This window comes from Oncorhynchus mykiss, chromosome 2 (assembly GCF_013265735.2).
Source record: "Oncorhynchus mykiss isolate Arlee chromosome 2, USDA_OmykA_1.1, whole genome shotgun sequence".
Lineage (NCBI taxonomy): Eukaryota > Metazoa > Chordata > Actinopteri > Salmoniformes > Salmonidae > Oncorhynchus > Oncorhynchus mykiss.
The window spans coordinates 11,470,892-11,489,058 of NC_048566.1; the positions used below are offsets into that span (position 1 = coordinate 11,470,892).

The 18,167-nt window shown below is 46.5% G+C and overlaps 1 protein-coding gene across 4 annotated transcripts in view; it reads right to left on the reverse strand.

The window, feature by feature from the left end:
- Positions 1 to 1,047: 1,047 nt before the first annotated feature.
- LOC110513475 (vacuolar protein sorting-associated protein 13B) overlaps positions 1,048 to 18,167 on the reverse strand; it is an 818,772-nt gene continuing 801,652 nt past the window's right edge. For all 4 annotated transcript variants that reach the window (XM_036938036.1, XM_036938048.1, XM_036938043.1 and 1 more), the window contains exons 56-65: positions 17,963 to 18,081; positions 16,062 to 16,287; positions 13,901 to 14,073; positions 12,570 to 12,979; positions 11,654 to 11,830; positions 8,975 to 9,145; positions 7,304 to 7,480; positions 4,161 to 4,263; positions 1,923 to 2,172; positions 1,048 to 1,433 (exon numbers count right to left, since the gene is read on the reverse strand). In XM_036938036.1, the coding sequence (XP_036793931.1) occupies positions 1,185 to 1,433; positions 1,923 to 2,172; positions 4,161 to 4,263; positions 7,304 to 7,480; positions 8,975 to 9,145; positions 11,654 to 11,830; positions 12,570 to 12,979; positions 13,901 to 14,073; positions 16,062 to 16,287; positions 17,963 to 18,081 (2,055 nt within the window). In that variant the 3' untranslated portion in view covers positions 1,048 to 1,184. The remainder of the gene's footprint in view (positions 1,434 to 1,922; positions 2,173 to 4,160; positions 4,264 to 7,303; positions 7,481 to 8,974; positions 9,146 to 11,653; positions 11,831 to 12,569; positions 12,980 to 13,900; positions 14,074 to 16,061; positions 16,288 to 17,962; positions 18,082 to 18,167) is intronic.

Consider the following 18,167-nt stretch of genomic DNA (forward strand, 5'->3'; position numbering starts at 1 on the left):
GCATTGGTTCCTGGGTCTATAGTAGTGCACTATGTAGGGATTAGGGTGGCATTGGGTCCTGGTCTATAGTAGTGCACTATATAGGGATTAGGGTGGGTCCTGGTCTATAGTAGTGCACTATGTAGGGATTAGGGTGGCATTGGGTCCTGGTCTATAGTAGTGCACTATGTAGGGATTAGGGTGGCATTGGTTCCTGGGTCTATAGTAGTGCACTATGTAGGGATTAGGGTGGCATTGGTTCCTGGGTCTATAGTAGTGCACTATGTAGGGATTAGGGTGGCATTGGGTCCTGGGTCTATAGTAGTGCACTATATAGGGATTAGGGTGGGTCCTGGTCTATAGTAGTGCACTATGTAGGGATTAGGGTGGGTCCTGGTCTATAGTAGTGCACTATGTAGGGATTAGGGTGGGTCCTGGTCTATAGTAGTGCACTATGTAGGGATTAGGGTGGGTCCTGGTCTATAGTAGTGCACTATGTAGGGATTAGGGTGGGTCCTGGTCTATGTAGGGATTAGGGTGGCATTGGTTCCTGGGTCTATAGTAGTGCACTATGTAGGGAATAGGGTGGCATTTGGAGCGTACTGTAGCCCCTCCAGTCTCCTCGACATTAGTGTCCACTGCCACAGGTGTTTTATTGAAATGTAAATCAAAGTTGAAACCCTCTTCCCTTGTTCTATGGGAACTGTTTCTTAATGCACAGAGGACATTACACCTTAAAGGCAGTTTGTGGATGTACAACCTAAAACCCTCTTCCCTTGTTCTATGAGAGGGGGAACTGTTTCTTAATGCACAGAGGACATTACACCTTAAAGGCAGTTTGTGGATGTACAACCTAAAAGAGAGAGTACAACAGGTGTGTGTGTGTCTGTGTCAGGGTCTCTGTAAAGGTGTGTGTGTCTGTGTCAGGGTCTCTGTAAAGGTGTGTGTGTGTGAGTGTGTGTCAGGGTCTCTGTAAAGGTGTGTGTGTGTGTATGTATAGGTGTGTCTCTGTAAAGGTGTGTGTGTGTACAGGTGTGTCTCTGTACGAGTGTGTGTCAGGGTCTCTGTAAAGGTGTGTGTACAGGTGTGTCTCTGTACGAGTGTGTGTCAGGGTCTCTGTAAAGGTGTGTGTGTGTGTGTGTGTGTACAGGTGTGTCTCTGTAAAGGTGTGTGTGTGTACAGGTGTGTCTCTGTAAAGCTGTGTGTCAGTGGAAGCCGATGCGCAGCGCCTTGTTCTTGACCATGGTGAACTTGGAGACGAAGACGGCGGCGTGGGCGGGGCTGACCAGGTAACGGTAGGTCTTGGTGACGGCGGGCGGAGGCTCGGCCGGGGTGATGGGAGGAGCCTGCTGGAGGGACGAGGCCGACGGGGAGAGGAACGCAGACGCACGAGTCACATAGTCCACCAGGCGACCATACTGCTGCTCTGACAACCACTCCCTCCCACTGTCACCCTGAGGGGGGGGAGGGAGGGAGAGGAGGAGGGGGGGAGGAGAGAAATAGAGGAAGGGGGAGGAAGAGGGGGGAGGAGAGAAAGAGAGGAAGGGGGAGGAAGAGGGGGGAAGGAGAGAAAGAGAGGAAGGGGGAGGAAGAGGGGGGGAGGAGAGAAAGAGAGGAAGGGGGAGGAAGAGAGAAATAGAGGAAGGGGGAGGAGAGAAAGAGAGGAAGAGGTTTAGTGATGTTTCCTGCATGTTCTGAAATCTGAATATTTTAGTTCACTGTAGTTGGCCAAGGATAAACACGTCTGCTGAATGACCATATAGTGATCACCCTCCCGTCCCCTCACAACCCCTACCCTCCCTCACCCTCCCCTCCCCCCCTACCCTCACCACCCCTACCATCCCTCACCTCACCCCTACCATCCCACCACCCCTACCTCACCCTCTCCTACCCCCCTCACCACCTCTCATCCCCCCTCACCCCTACCATCCCATCCCCCCTACCTCTACATCGTTGGTGAGTCTCTGCTGCTGCAGCGTGAGGGTCAGCGCCCCCAGGTGGTGGGGGTCTTGTTGACAGGCCACCTCGGTGATGGGGAAGGCCTGTTGTTGTGTGTCTTCAGACAGACTGACCACAAACACCACCTCCCCTGTCAGCAGCAGACACCCAGCATGCTCCTGACCCGACCCGGACACGATCACCACCTCCAGGGACATGTGAACCTCTGGACGACCCAGGGACTGGAGCATCTTCCTGGGGAGTGGAGGGAGGAAGAGAAGACAGAGGTCAGCCGACAGATGAATATACAAGAATCCCATTAGGTAGAGACCACATGACCATACAAATGTATACACATGTTAAATCACTAGATATGTTGTACCTATTCAAAAACACTACCACACATGTTAAGTCACTAGATATGTTGTACTTATTCAAAAACACTACCACACATGTTAAATCACTAGATATGTTGTACCTATTCAAACACTATCACACATGTTAAGTCACTAGATATGTTGAACCTATTCAAACACTACCACACATGTTAAATCACTAGATATGTTGTACCTATTCAAACACTACCACACATGTTAAATCACTAGATATGTTGTACCTATTCAAACACTACCACACATGTTAAGTCACTAGATATGTTGGACCTATTCAAACACTACCACACATGTTAAATCACTAGATATGTTGTACCTATTCAAACACTACCACACATGTTAAATCACTAGATATGTTGGACCTATTCAAACAATACCACACATGTTAAATCACTAGATATGTTGTACCTATTCAAACACTACCACACATGTTAAATCACTAGATATGTTGGACCTATTCAAACACTACCACACATGTTAAATCACTAGATATGTTGTACCTATTCAAACACTACCACACATGTTAAATCACTAGATATGTTGGACCTATTCAAACAATACCACACATGTTAAATCACTAGATATGTTGTACCTATTCAAACACTATCACACATGTTAAATCACTAGATATGTTGTACCTATTCAAACACTATCACACATGTTAAATCACTAGATATGTTGTACCTATTCAAACACTACCACACATGTTAAATCACTAGATATGTTGTACCTATTCAAACACTACCACACATGTTAAATCACTAGATATGTTGGACCTATTCAAACAATACCACACATGTTAAATCACTAGATATGTTGGACCTATTCAAACACTACCACACATGTTAAATCACTAGATATGTTGGACCTATTCAAACAATACCACACATGTTAAATCACTAGATATGTTGGACCTATTCAAACACTACCACACATGTTAAATCACTAGATATGTTGTACCTATTCAAACACTACCACACATGTTAAATCACTAGATATGTTGTACCTATTCAAACACTACCACACATGTTAAATCACTAGATATGTTGGACCTATTCAAACACTACTACACATGTTAAATCACTAGATATGTTGGACCTATTCAAACACTATCACACATGTTAAATCACTAGATATGTTGGACCTATTCAAACACTACCACACATGTTAAATCACTAGATATGTTGTACTTATTCAAAAACACTACCACACATGTTAAATCACTAGATATGTTGTACCTATTCAAACACTACCACACATGTTAAATCACTAGATATGTTGGACCTATTCAAACAATACCACACATGTTAAATCACTAGATATGTTGTACCTATTCAAACACTAACACACATCTGGTCTCCCAGACCGACCAGGACCAAACCTGCTTCGTTTCAGCAGTGGGATGCAGAGCGGTTCTGCTGGCCATGCTGAAGGAAACCACTTCCAGGATAACAAGGGCAGTAACTACAGGGGACGGCGTTGTCCATTTCAGACTCAGCCAATCAGCCCTCTCAGCCAATCAGCCCTCTCAGCCACAACATACTGGAATACACTGCCCATAGACTTGGCAAACTGAACTGATTACTACACACTTCTACCTTTTTAAATCACGGCTCAAATCAAACCGAGCCTGAACACCTGAGTTCCCCGCGTCTCCTCATATGTAAGAGGACATCTGATGACAGCGTGATTTAACAGATCATATTGTATTGGGTGTAATGTATTCCTATGGGGTTTTGGGTGGGTGGGTGTATATGTGTGTGTATATGTGTGTGTATATGTGTGTGTATGTGTGTGTGTGTGTGTGTGTGTGTGTGTGTGTGTGTGTGTGTTACAGAGTTCAGTTCTTACCAGACATATTTGACGTGGCTGTTGGGCGCGAGGGCTGACTTCTGGTCTGCTGGGAGGTACAGCTGTTTGGGGAGCTGCCAGAGACCAGCCCCATGAAGGATACCTGCTCAGGACAACAACACACACACACCACACACCACACACACCATACACACCACACACACACACACATAGAGTAGATCAAAGCAGAAAGGTTCAGTGTACAGTAGACTAGCCCCTACTCAGTCTCCAAGACCCACAGGATGAGTGTGTTCCTGTGTGTGTGTGTTCCTGTGTGTGTGTGTGTGTGTTCCTGTGTCTGTGTGTGTGAACCATGGTTCTGACACACAGAGTGTGGGTATGTGTGTAGCTAGCTAGGGGAGCTAGATTAGCATCAGTCCCCGGGGTACCATGGTTCTGACACACAGAGTGTGGGTATGTGTATAGCTAGCTAGGGGAGCTAGATTAGCATCAGTCCCCGGGGGCCCATGGTTCTGACACACAGCTGCTCACTTAATTTAATATTTATGTTCTGTAGCGCTGAGCTGTTAGTGCTGGCTAACACAAAAACTCACCCTCTCCTCACCCCTTCCTCCCTCCTCCTCCCCTCTCCTCACAGCCTCCCTCATCCCCTCCCCCCTTCCCTCTCTCCTCCTATCCTTTCCTCCCTCCTCCTCTCCTTTCCTCCCTCCCCCCTCCTCCTCTCCCTACCCCCCCCCCCTGTCTTTAATAAACCCTCAACTCCTCCAGAACACATCTCCAGCTCAGTGACATCATTGGGGCTGTCAGCAGCAGCTCTGCTCTCCAGGGCCCAGTTAATAAACCCTCCAGGGCCCCCAGTTAATAAACCCTCCAGGGCCCAGTTAATAAACCCTCCATGGGGCCCAGTTAATAAACCCTCCAGGGCCCAGTTAATAAACCCTCCTGGGGGCCCAGTTAATAAACCCTCCAGGGCCCAGTTAGTAAACCCTCCAGGGGGCCCAGTTAATAAACCCTCCAGGGCCCAGTTAGTAAACCCTCCAGGGGGCCCAGTTAATAAACCCTCCAGGGGGCCCAGTTAATAAACCCTCCAGGGCCCAGTTAATAAACCCTCCAGGGCCCAGTTAATAAACCCTCCAGGGCCCAGTTAACCAACACTCCAGGGCCCAGTTAGATCACCAATACATCTGACTGATTTACCATGTTCTGATGTGCTGTTCACTTCCACACCTGCTAGATAGCATACGCTAGGACCGCTACCACCCCACAGACTGGGCATTACATTCTCTTAGCCTACCGCTATGCTAAGACCGCTACCACCCCACAGACTGGGCATTACATTCTCTTAGCCTACCGCTATGCTAGGGCCGCTACCACCCCACAGACTGGGCATTACATTCTGTTAGCCTACCACTATGCTAAGACCGCTACCACCCCACAGACTGGGCATTACATTCTGTTAGCCTACCACTATGCTAGGACCGCTACCACCCCACAGACTGGGTATTACATTCTGTTAGCCTACCGCTATGCTAGGACCGCTACCACCCCACAGACTGGGCATTACATTCTGTTAGCCTACCGCTATGCTAGGACCGCTACCACCCCACAGACTGGGCATTACATTCTGTTAGCCTACCACTATGCTAGGACCGCTACCACCCCACAGACTGGGTATTACATTCTGTTAGCCTACCGCTATGCTAGGACCGCTACCACCCCACAGACTGGGTATTACATTCTGTTAGCCTACCGCTATGCTAGGACCGCTACCACCCCACAGACTGGGTATTACATTCTGTTAGCCTACCGCTATGCTAGGACCGCTACCACCCCACAGACTGGGTATTACATTCTGTTAGCCTACCGCTATGCTAGGACCGCTACCACCCCACAGACTGGGCATTACATTCTGTTAGCCTACCACTATGCTAGGACCACTACCACCCCATAGACTGGGTATTACATCCTGTTAGCCTACCGCTATGCTAGGACCGCTACCACCCCATAGACTGGGTATTATATCCTGTTAGCCTACCGCTATGCTAGGACTGCTACCACCCCATAGACTGGGTATTGCATACCGCTACGCTAGGACCCCTACCACCTCATAGACTGGGTATTACAGCCTATTAGCAGACCGGTACACTAGGACTGCTACCACCCCATAGACTGGGTACTACAGGGAGAGGGAGGGAGTAATCTGGATGTTAGCATACCGCTAGGACAGAACACCACAGCAGGACTACAGTACTGTTGAGGGAGGGAGTAATCTGTATGTTAGCATAACCGCTAGGACCCCCAGGACAGAACACCACAACAGGCCTACAGTACTGTTGAGGGAGGGAGTAATCTGTATGTTAGCATACCGCTAGGACCCCCAGGACAGAACACTACAGCAGGCCTACAGTACTGTTGAGGGAGGGAGTAATCTGGATGTTAGCATACCGCTAGGACCCCCAGGGAGGGAGTAATCTGTATGTTAGCATACCGCTAGGAGGGGGACTTGTAGTCAAGTGTAAAAGCGTTGAAATGCTCCCATACAATAAACTTTAACATTGTTGACCAGAAGATCTTTGTCAGGCCTAAATAAAATGTGTTGGGTGGACTGGAGGTGTGTCAGGCCTGAATAAACTGTGTTGGGTGGACTGGAGGTGTGTCAGGCCTGAATAAACTGTGTTGGGTGGACTGGAGGTGTGTCAGGCCTGAATAAACTGTGTTGGGTGGACTGGAGGTGTGTCAGGTGGACTGGAGGTGTGTCAGGCCTGAATAAACTGTGTTGGGTGGACTGGAGGTGTGTCAGGCCTGAATAAACTGTGTTGGGTGGACTGGAGGTGTGTCAGGCCTGAATAAACTGTGTTGGGTGGACTGGAGGTGTGTCAGGCCTGAATAAACTGTGTTGGGTGGACTGGAGGTGTGTCAGGCCTGAATAAACTGTGTTGGGTGGACTGGAGGTGTGTCAGGCCTGAATAAACTGTGTTGGGTGGACTGGAGGTGTGTCAGGCCTGAATAAACTGTGTTGGGTGGACTGGAGGTGTGTCCAATACTGTTGAACAGTGATGTGTTACTAAACGATCTCAGGGACGTAAATAAAGAATTTGTTCTTAGTTTTAACCTGCCAGTGGGAAAATAAAAGCTCAAATAAAATGTTTTTAAAACATAAACAGCGAAGTGAGTGAACCCACCGTATCCCGTCTGCGAGACCAGCTCTGCAGCGCCCCCTATAGGTTTGGTAAAGACCCCCACGATGCCTTTCCCCACCCCAGAGATGACCCCTTTGGCCTTGCTGCCTGCTGAACTCTGCATCTCTGAACCCCGCTGGAAGTTCTGCATGGGTTGGTCCACGATGCCAGCTATCGCTCCTGGAGAGAACAGAGGATCACGTATTACAACAGAGGGTCATGTAGTACAACAGAGGGTCACGTATTACAACAGAGGATCACGTATTACAACAGAGTGTCATGTAGTACAACAGAGTATCATGTATTATAACAGAGTAATGTAGTACAACGGAGTATCATGTATTACAGTATTATTGGTTCCTGAAGTTCTGGTCTATATCAAAGGGATATTGTATACCAGTAATGTTTGTGATTGACAGTGTGGATACAGCAGTCCCACTAAGGGATTTAACCTCCCAACCAATCAGAACATGGTCCTTGGAGCCAGATATCCCCTGTCATAAGTAGCTGCTTCTCTCATGTCTCTGAAACAGAGAGACCCTAGGTGTTTATTGGGACCATGCTGGTCTCCACTGTACCTACTGTATGTCTTTGAAACAGAGAGACCCTAGGTGTTTATTGGGACCATGCTGGTCTCCACTGTACCTACTGTCTGACTGTCAGTCTCCACTGTACCTACTGTCTGTCTGGCTGAGTGACTTGCTAACTGACTGACTGTCTGTCTCCACTGTACCTACTGACTGTCTGGCTGAGTGACTGGCTAACTGAGTGACTGGCTGAGTGACTAGCTAACTGACTGACTGACTGGCTGTCTGACTGAGTGACTGGCTAACTGACTGGCTGAGTGACTGGCTAACTGAGTGACTAGCTAACTGACTGTCTGTCTGGCTGAGTGACTGGCTAAGTGACTGACTGGCTAACTGACTGACTGTCTGGCTAACTGACTGACTGAGTGACTGGCTAACGGACTGGTTAACTGACTGACTGACTGGCTGTCTGACTGGCTAACTGACTGACTGACTGGCTGACTGACTGTCTGGCGGAGTGACTGGCTAACTGACTGACTGACTGGCTGGCGGAGTGACTGGCTGACTGGCTGAGTGACTGGCTAAGTGACTATACTCTACCCACCCAGTAGACTGATGCCCAGTCTGACCTGCTAACTGAGTGACTGGCTAACTGACTGTCTGCCTGGAAGAGTGACTGGCTAAGTGACTGACTGGCTAACTGACTGACTGTCTGGCTAACTCACTGACTGACTGGCTGAGTGACTGGCTAACTGACTGACTGACAGGCTGTCTGACTGAGTGACTAGCTAACTGACTGGCTGAGTGACTGGCTAACTGAGTGACGAGCTAACTGACTGTCTGTCTGGCTGAGTGACTGGCTAAGTGACTGACTGGCTAACTGACTGACTGGCTAACGGACTGGTTAACTGACTGACTGACTGGCTGTCTGACTGAGTGACTGGCTAACTGACTGGCTGACTGACTGACTGACTGGCTGAGTGACTGGCTAACTGACTGACTGACTGACTGACTGTCTGGCTGACTGACTGACTGACTGGCTAACTGACTGACTGTCTGGCGGAGTGACTGACTGTCTGGCGGAGTGACTGGCTAACTGACTGACTGACTGGCTGAGTGACTGGCTAAGTGACTATACTCTACCCACCCAGTAGACTGATGCCCAGTCTAGACAGGCCCTGTCTGAGTCCGTCCCCCAGGCTCTCAGGTAGCTGCCTCCTCCACTCCTCCTGCCTGGTATAGTGCTCCTCGTCCAGGGACAGCCGGTCCATGTTCCTGGCCAGGCTGGTCGCCAGGTTGGTGATGGACGTCAGCGTGCCTACAGGAAGAGACAGGAGAATTACCTAACTGACTAACCTGTTCCCAGACCTGTTTGTGCTCTTGACAGGATAATTACCTAACTAACTAACCTGTTCCCAGACCTGTTTGTGCTCTTGACAGGATAATTAACTAACTGACTAACCTGTTCCCAGACCTGTTTGTACTCTTGACAGGAGAATTACCTAACTGACTAACCTGTTCCCAGACCTGTTTGTGCTCTTGACAGGATAATTACCTAACTAACTAACCTGTTCCCAGACCTGTTTGTGCTCTTGACAGGAGAATTACCTAACTGACTAACCTGTTCCCAGACCTGTTTAAAAATAGATACAGGATTTAAAGGCACAATCCCGAGTTTATATTTCAGACCAATGGCTGCCTCGTCACTAGGTATGTTATCATTAGAGATGTGGTATGGTACCATTAGAGATGTGGTATGGTACCATTAGAGATGTGGTATGGTATCATTAGAGATGTATTAGAGATGTGGTATGGTACCATTAGAGATGTCTTAGAGATGTGGTATGGTACCATTAGTGATGTGGTATGGTACCATTAGAGATGTGGTATGGTACCTTTAGAGATGTGGTATGGTACCATTAGAGATGTGGTAAAGTACCATTAGAGATGTGGTATGGTACCATTAGAGATGTATTAGAGACATGGTATGGTACCATTAGAGATGTGGTATGGTACCATTAGAGATGTGGTATGGTACCATTAGAGATGTGGTATGGTACCATTAGAGATGTGGTATGGTAACATTAGAGATGTATTAGAGACATGGTATGGTACCATTAGAGATGTGGTATGGTACCATTAGAGATGTGGTGTGGTACCTTTAGAGATGTGGTATGGTACCATTAGAGATGTGGTAAAGTACCATTAGAGATGTGGTATGGTACCATTAGAGATGTATTAGAGACATGGTATGGTACCATTAGAGATGTGGTATGGTACCATTAGAGATGTGGTATGGTACCATTAGAGATGTGGTATGGTACCATTAGAGATGTGGTATGGTACCATTAGAGATGTGGTATGGTACCATTAGAGATGTGGTATGGTACCATTAGAGATGTGGTATGGTACCATTAGAGATGTGGTATGGTACCTTTAGAGATGTGGTATGGTACCATTAGAGATGTATTAGAGATGTGGTATGGTACCATTAGAGATGTGGTATGGTACCATTAGAGATGTATTAGAGATGTGGTATGGTACCATTACAGATGTGGTATGGTACCATTATAGATGTATTAGAGATGTGGTATGGTACCATTAGAGATGTGGTATGGTACCATTAGAGATGTATTAGAGACATGGTATGGTACCATTAGAGATGTGGTATGGTACCATTATAGATGTATTAGAGATGTGGTATGGTACCATTAGAGATGTGGTATGGTACCATTAGAGATGTATTAGAGACATGGTATGGTACCATTAGAGATGTGGTATGGTACCACTAGAGATGTGGTATGGTACCTTTAGAGATGTGGTATGGTACCATTAGAGATGTAGTATGGTACCATTAGAGATGTGGTATGGTACCATTAGAGATGTATTAGAGGTGTGGTATGGTACCATTAGAGATGTGGTATGGTACCACTAGAGATGTGGTATGGTACCTTTAGAGATGTGGTATGGTACCATTAGAGATGTAGTATGGTACCATTAGAGATGTGGTATGGTACCATTAGAGATGTATTAGAGGTGTGGTATGGTACCATTAGAGATGTATTACAGATGTGGTATGGTACCATTAGAGATGTATTACAGATGTGGTATGGTACCATTAGAGATGTGTTACAGATGTGGTATGGCACCATTAGAGATGTGGTATGGTACCATTATAGATGTATTATAGATGTGGTATGGTACCATTTGAGATGTATTAGAGATGTGGTATGGTACCATTAGATATGTGGTATGGTACCATTAGAGATGTGGTATGGTACCATTAGAGATGTATTAGAGATGTGGTATGGTACCATTAGAGATGTGGTATGGTACCTTTAGAGATGTGGTATGGTACCATTAGAGATGTGGTATGGTACCATTAGAGATGTGGTATGGTACCATTAGAGATGTATTAGAGATGTGGTATGGTACCATTAGAGATGTGGTATGGTACCATTAGAGATGTATTAGAGATGTGGTATGGTACCATTAGAGATGTGGTATGGTACCATTAGAGATGTGGTATGGTACCTTTAGAGATGTGGTATGGTACCATTAGAGATGTGGTATGGTACCATTAGAGATGTATTAGAGATGTGTTATGGTACCATTAGAGATGTGGTATGGTACCATTAGAGATGTGGTATGGTACCATTAGAGATGTGGTATGGTACCATTAGAGATGTGGTATGGTACCATTAGAGATGTGGTATGGTACCTTTAGAGATGTGGTATGGTACCATTAGAGATGTGGTATGGTACCATTAGAGATGTGGTATGGTACCATTAGAGATGTGGTATGGTACCATTAGAGATGTGGTACCTTTAGAGATGTGTTTGACGAATGAGGTGGTTCCTCGTGACACTCCGCTGACGAAGGCCCCGGGGCCCCGGGTCAAACCCTCGTACGGCAGACGGAAGAAGTCTGCTACTCCGTTACCAATGGACCTTACCAGACTGGCAGGACTACCAAGGAGATCCAGAGACCCCACCACCCAGCCTGGGGAGAGGGAGAGGGAGAGAGGGGCAGGGAGAGAGGGTGAGAGAGAGAGAGAGAGAGAGAGAGAGAGGGATCGATCAAAAGAGGGATCGAGCGAAAGAGAGAGAGGGATCGATCGAAAGAGGGAGGGAGAGAGAGCGAGAGAGAGGGAGGGAGAGAGAGAGAGGGATTGATCGTGTGAAAGAGGGAGAGAGAGAGGGAGAGGGAGAGAGAGAGAGAGATCAGTGATATTTATATGCTGTTCAATTGCATCAAAAAATCACATGCCAGTTTTTCAAAGCCCATGGCGCTTTAATAAGCAACAGACAACAGATTTTTCCCTCCCTCTCTCCCTTTCTCCCTCTCTCTCTCTCCCTCTCTCTCTCTCCCTCCCCCCCTCTCTTCCTCTCCCTCCCTCCCTCTCTCCCTCTCCCCCTCTCTCTCTCTCCCTCTCCCCCCCTCTCTCTCTCTCCCTCTCTCTCTCTCCCTCTCCCCCCTCTCTCCCTCCCTCTCTCCCCCTCTCTCTCCTCTCCCTCCCTCTCTCTCTCTCTCTCTCCTCTCCCTCCCTCTCTCCCTCCCTCCCTCTCTCCCCCTCTCTCTCCTCTCCCTCTCTCTCTCTCTCTCTCCCTCCCTCTCCCCCCATATATGATGGTTTCCGGTGGGCATCCACACACACACACACACACACACACACACACACACACACACACACACACACACAACCACACACACACCCTCACCCACACACACCCCCACTCACCAGCTCTGAACAGCGCCCCGGCAGCGTAGTGCATGGTGAGTGCGTGGATCAGCTGCCTGGCTGTAGTACAGAGAGGTCCTCTGTCGAACAGGGAGAACGACAACGGCGTGTGATCCGAGGCGATGTAGAGCTTCAGAGAGGCGTGGATGCTGACCAACAGGTCGACCGGCTGAATGACCAGGCGCTGCAGCCTCAGAGGGCGCACCAGGGCTGGGATGGACTGAAGGACGGTCTCCGGGAGCAGGGGACCCCCGTAGCGCTCCGAGGGGTTAGGGCCCGGGGAAGGGGCCAGGGCTGAGTCTGGGATGTAGGTGTGAAACAGAGTCTTGATGTAGTAGACGAAGGTGTCCTCTAGGTAGAGACGGGCTGGTTTGATGTGGAAGGTCAGCTGGTCCACACTGTAGCCCTCCCTGTAGGAAATACAAGGGCCCAGTCAGTGACAACAGGACAGGAGCAGCTTTACCTCAACCAGCAGCAGGCTATTGAACAGAGGAGGGCCAGAGGACTCAACATGGGATACATGGCATGTCTGGACGGTGTCTCACAAGGGACAATGATGGAAAGATCTGCTTTCCTTGTATTGTATTAATGATGCTGTATTAATGATGCTGTGTTAATGATGCAGTATTAATGATGCTGTAATAATGATGTTGTATTAATGATGCTGTATTAATGATGCTGTATTAATGAGGCTGCATTAATGATGCTGTATTAATGATGCTGTATTAATGATGCTGTATTAATGATGCTGTATTAATGATGTATTAATGATGCTGTATCAATGATATTGTATTAGTGATGCTGTATTAATGATGCTGTGTTAACAATGCTGTAATAATGGTGCTGTATTAATGATGCTGTATTAAAGACGCTGTATTAATGATATTGTATTAGTGATGCTGTATTAATGATGCTGTATTAATGATGCTGTTTTAATGATGCTGTTTTAATGATATTGTATTAGTGATGCTGTATTAATGATGCTGTGTTAACGATGCTGTAATAATGGTGCTGTATTAACGATATTGTATTAGTGATGCTGTGTTAATGATGCTGTATTAACGATGTTGTAATAATGATGCTGTGTTAATGATGCTGTATTAATGATATTGTATTAGTGATGCTGTATTAATGATGCTGTGTTAACAATGCTTTAATAATGGTGCTGTATTAATGATGCTGTATTAATGATGCTGTATTAATGATATTGTATTAGTGATGCTGTATTAATGATGCTGTGTTAACGGTGCTGTATTCATGATGCTGTATAGTTGGTATGCTGATATTGGTACTACTTCCATGGCCAATAAAGTGATGACATGGTATTATACCTGTCCAAGGTGAGTCCCAGCTGGAGGAAGCACGACGCCTTAAACTCCTCCAGGGCCTGTAGCGAGGTGGTGGGGTTGGCATCGCTGGTCCAGAGGGGGAGCTCCACACACTGCTCCTGGCACAACAACACTGGGAAGTGGAAGCTGGCACGGTTATACAGCTGGTTATCCACCTGGAAGAGAACAGAGGAATATCTAGTTAGTGTAGCTCTATACTGTAGTTATACAGCTGGTTATCCACCTGGAAGAGAACAGAGGAATATCTAGTTAGTGTAGCTCTATACTCTAGTTATGAGGGATATCTAGTTAATATACAGAGGGATATCTAGTTAATATAGATATATATAGTGTAGATCTATACTGTAGTTATCCACCTGGAAGAGAACAGAGGAATATCTAGTTAATATAGATATATATAGTGTAGATATATACTGTAGTTATCTAGCTGGAAGAGAACAGAGTAATATCTAGTTAATATAGATATATATAGGGTAGATCTATACTGTAGTTATCCACCTGGAAGAGAACAGAGTAATATCTAGTTAATATAGATATGTATAGTGTAGATCTATACTGTAGTTATCCAGCTGGAAGAGAACAGAGGAATATCTAGTTAGTGTAGATCTATACTGTAGTTATCCAGCTGGAAGAGAACATAGGAATATCTAGTTAGTGTAGATCTATACTGTAGTTATCCACCTGGAAGAGAACATAGGAATATCTAGTTAATATAGATATATATAGTGTAGATCTATGCTGTAGTTATCTAGCTGGAAGAGAACAGAGGAATATCTAGTTAGTGTAGATCTATACTGTAGTTATCCACCTGGAAGAGAACATAGGAATATCTAGTTAATATAGATATATATAGTGTAGATCTATACTGTAGTTATCTACCTGGAAGAGAACAGAGGAATATCTAGTTAATATAGATATATATAGTGTAGATCTATGCTGTACACAGGAAGATATTTAGATGGCTGAAGCAGGAAATGTACCTTTTCTAGTTTTATATTTTACAGAAGACGTTCTGTGTTATTTCACAGTCAATGAAGAGATAAAAGCCTCCGTGTTGCTCCTGTGCTTTACTCCTTCATGCAGATACAGTGTTTTGGCTGAAACAGCCTTCGTCAGGTGACCTATAAACAGCCTTCGTCAGGTGACCTATACACAGTCTTCGTCAGGTGACCTATAAACAGCCTTCGTCAGGTGACCTATAAACAGCCTTCGTCAGGTGACCTATACATAGCCTTCGTCAGGTGACCTATAAACAGCCTTCGTCAGGTGACCTATAAACAGCCTTCGTCAGGTGACCTATACACAGTCTTCGTCAGGTGACCTATAAACAGCCTTCGTCAGGTGACCTATACATAGCCTTCGTCAGGTGACCTATAAACAGCCTTCGTCAGGTGACCTATACATAGCCTTCGTCAGGTGACCTATACATAGCCTTCGTCAGGTGACCTATAAACAGCCTTCGTCAGGTGACCTATACACAGCCTTCGTCAGGTGACCTATAAACAGTCTTTGTCAGGTGACCTACAAACAGCCTTCGTCAGGTGACCTATAAACAGTCTTCGTCAGGTGACCTATAAACAGTCTTCGTCAGGTGACCTATACATAGTCTTCGTCAGGTGACCTATAAATAGTATTTGTCAGGTGACCTATACATAGCCTTCGTCAGGTGACCTATAAACAGTCTTCGTCAGGTGACCTACAAACAGCCTTCGTCAGGTGACCTATAAACAGTCTTCGTCAGGTGACCTATAAACAGCCTTCGTCAGGTGACCTATAAACAGCCTTCGTCAGGTGACCTATAAACAGCCTTCGTCAGGTGACCTATAAACAGCCTTCGTCAGGTGACCTATAAACAGCCTTCGTCAGGTGACCTATAAACAGCCTTCGTCAGGTGACCTATAAACAGCCTTCGTCAGGTGACCTATAAACAGCCTTCGTCAGGTGACCTATACACAGCCTTCGTCAGGTGACCTATAAACAGCATTCGTCAGGTGACCTATAAATAGTCTTCGTCAGGTGACCTATACATAGCCTTCGTCAGGTGACCTATAAACAGCCTTCGTCAGGTGACCTATAAATAGCCTTCGTCAGGTGACCTATACACAGCCTTCGTCAGGTGACCTATAAATATGAGTCGACCCACCTGCAGGCTGGCACAGTGGACTTCGACCAGACAGGCCTCTCCCATCCCGGCGGTGACCAGCCCCATGCCAGAGTCACCCAGACGGGCAGGACACAGGTTCAGTAGCAGTTTGGACAGAGTCAGCCTCAAGAGCTCCACGGAACCCGAACGACTGGTGATGTCATCTCTCAGAGACACACTGGCCTCGCTCAGCAACACCCTGAACGCCAGCTTCCGATTGGACGTCCTGAGAGACAGATACCAATCAGTTATGTTGATCCTTTAAATCAATGCAAAAGGGATGGCTGGGGTTTACACAGAACGGGGTTACAGTGCCCCCCAGTGGTGAAAGACAATATGGCATCCTTTGTCAGGGTGAACTATGACCTGCTAATGTTGTTATAATTAACTGCTCATCATTATCAATTATACATTACATTAAACAAACCAAAAATCATATATTTTATTATCATACAAATATATTGTATTGTTTGTCTCTCCTGTAGTAGGGTTAGAGGTTAAAGTTTAGGGGTTAGGGGTTAGAGGTTATGGGTTAGAGGTTAGGGGTTAGATGTTAGGCGTTAGAGGTTGGGGGTTGGTGGTTAGAGATTGGGGATTAGAGGTTGGGGATTAGAGGTTGGGGATTAGAGGTTGGGGGTTAGAGGTTAGGGATTAGATGTTGGGGGTTATAGGTTGGGGGTTAGAGGTTAGGGATTAGAGGTTAGGAGTTGGGGATTAGGGATTAGAGGTTAGAGGTTAGGTGTTAGAGGTTAGGGGTTAGAGGTTAGGCGTTAGAGGTTAGGGATTAGAGGTTGGGGGTTAGAGGTTAGGGATTATATGTTGGGGGTTAGAGGTTAGAGGTTAGGGATTAGAAGTTGGGGGTTAGAGGTTGGGGGTTAGGGATTAGAGGTTAGGGATTAGAGGTTGGGGATTAGAGGTTGGGGGTTAGAGGTTGGGGGTTAGAGGTTCGTGATTAGATGTTGGGGGTTAGAGGTTAGAGGTTAGGGATTAGATGTTGGGGGTTAGAGGTTAGCGGTTAGGGATTAGAGGTTGGGGGTTAGAGGTTGGAGGTTAGAGGTTAGGGATTAGATGTTGGGGGTTAGAGGTTAGAGGTTAGGTGTTAGAGGTTAGGGATTAGAGGTTAGGCGTTAGAGGTTAGGGATTAGAGGTTGGGGGTTAGAGGTTGGGGGTTAGAGGTTAGGGATTAGATGTTGGGGGTTATAGGTTGGGGGTTAGAGGTTAGGGATTAGAGGTTAGGAGTTGGGGATTAGGGATTAGAGGTTAGAGGTTAGGTGTTAGAGGTTAGGGGTTAGAGGTTAGGCGTTAGAGGTTAGGGATTAGAGGTTGGGGGTTAGAGGTTAGGGATTATATGTTGGGGGTTAGAGGTTAGAGGTTAGGGATTAGAGGTTAGGGATTAGAAGTTGGGGGTTAGAGGTTAGGGATTATATGTTGGGGGTTAGAGGTTAGAGGTTAGGGATTAGAGGTTAGGGATTAGAAGTTGGGGGTTAGAGGTTAGGGATTATATGTTGGGGGTTAGAGGTTAGAGGTTAGGGATTAGAGGTTAGGGATTAGAAGTTGGGGGTTAGAGGTTAGGGATTAGAGGTTAGGGATTAGAGGTTGGGGATTAGAGGTTGGGGGTTAGAGGTTGGGGGTTAGAGGTTCGTGATTAGATGTTGGGGGTTAGAGGTTAGAGGTTAGGGATTAGATGTTGGGGGTTAGAGGTTAGAGGTTAGGGATTAGAGGTTGGGGGTTAGAGGTTGGAGGTTAGAGGTTAGGGATTAGATGTTGGGGGTTAGAGGTTAGAGGTTAGGTGTTAGAGGTTAGGGATTAGAGGTTAGGCGTTAGAGGTTAGGGATTAGAGGTTGGGGGTTAGAGGTTGGGGGTTAGAGGTTAGGGATTAGATGTTGGGGGTTAGAGGTTACCTGTTGTGCAGGCTCATGACAGAGTCCACGCTGCCCTCTGGTGCCAGGGTGAGGATGACTGTGCCACCCTGATGGACGACATCTATGTAGAGACAGCCAAACCCTGGTAGGAAAACCACCTACACACAACACACATCTACTCAGAACATCTACTCAGCACATCTACTCAGCACATCTACTCAGTACATCTACTCAGAACATCTAC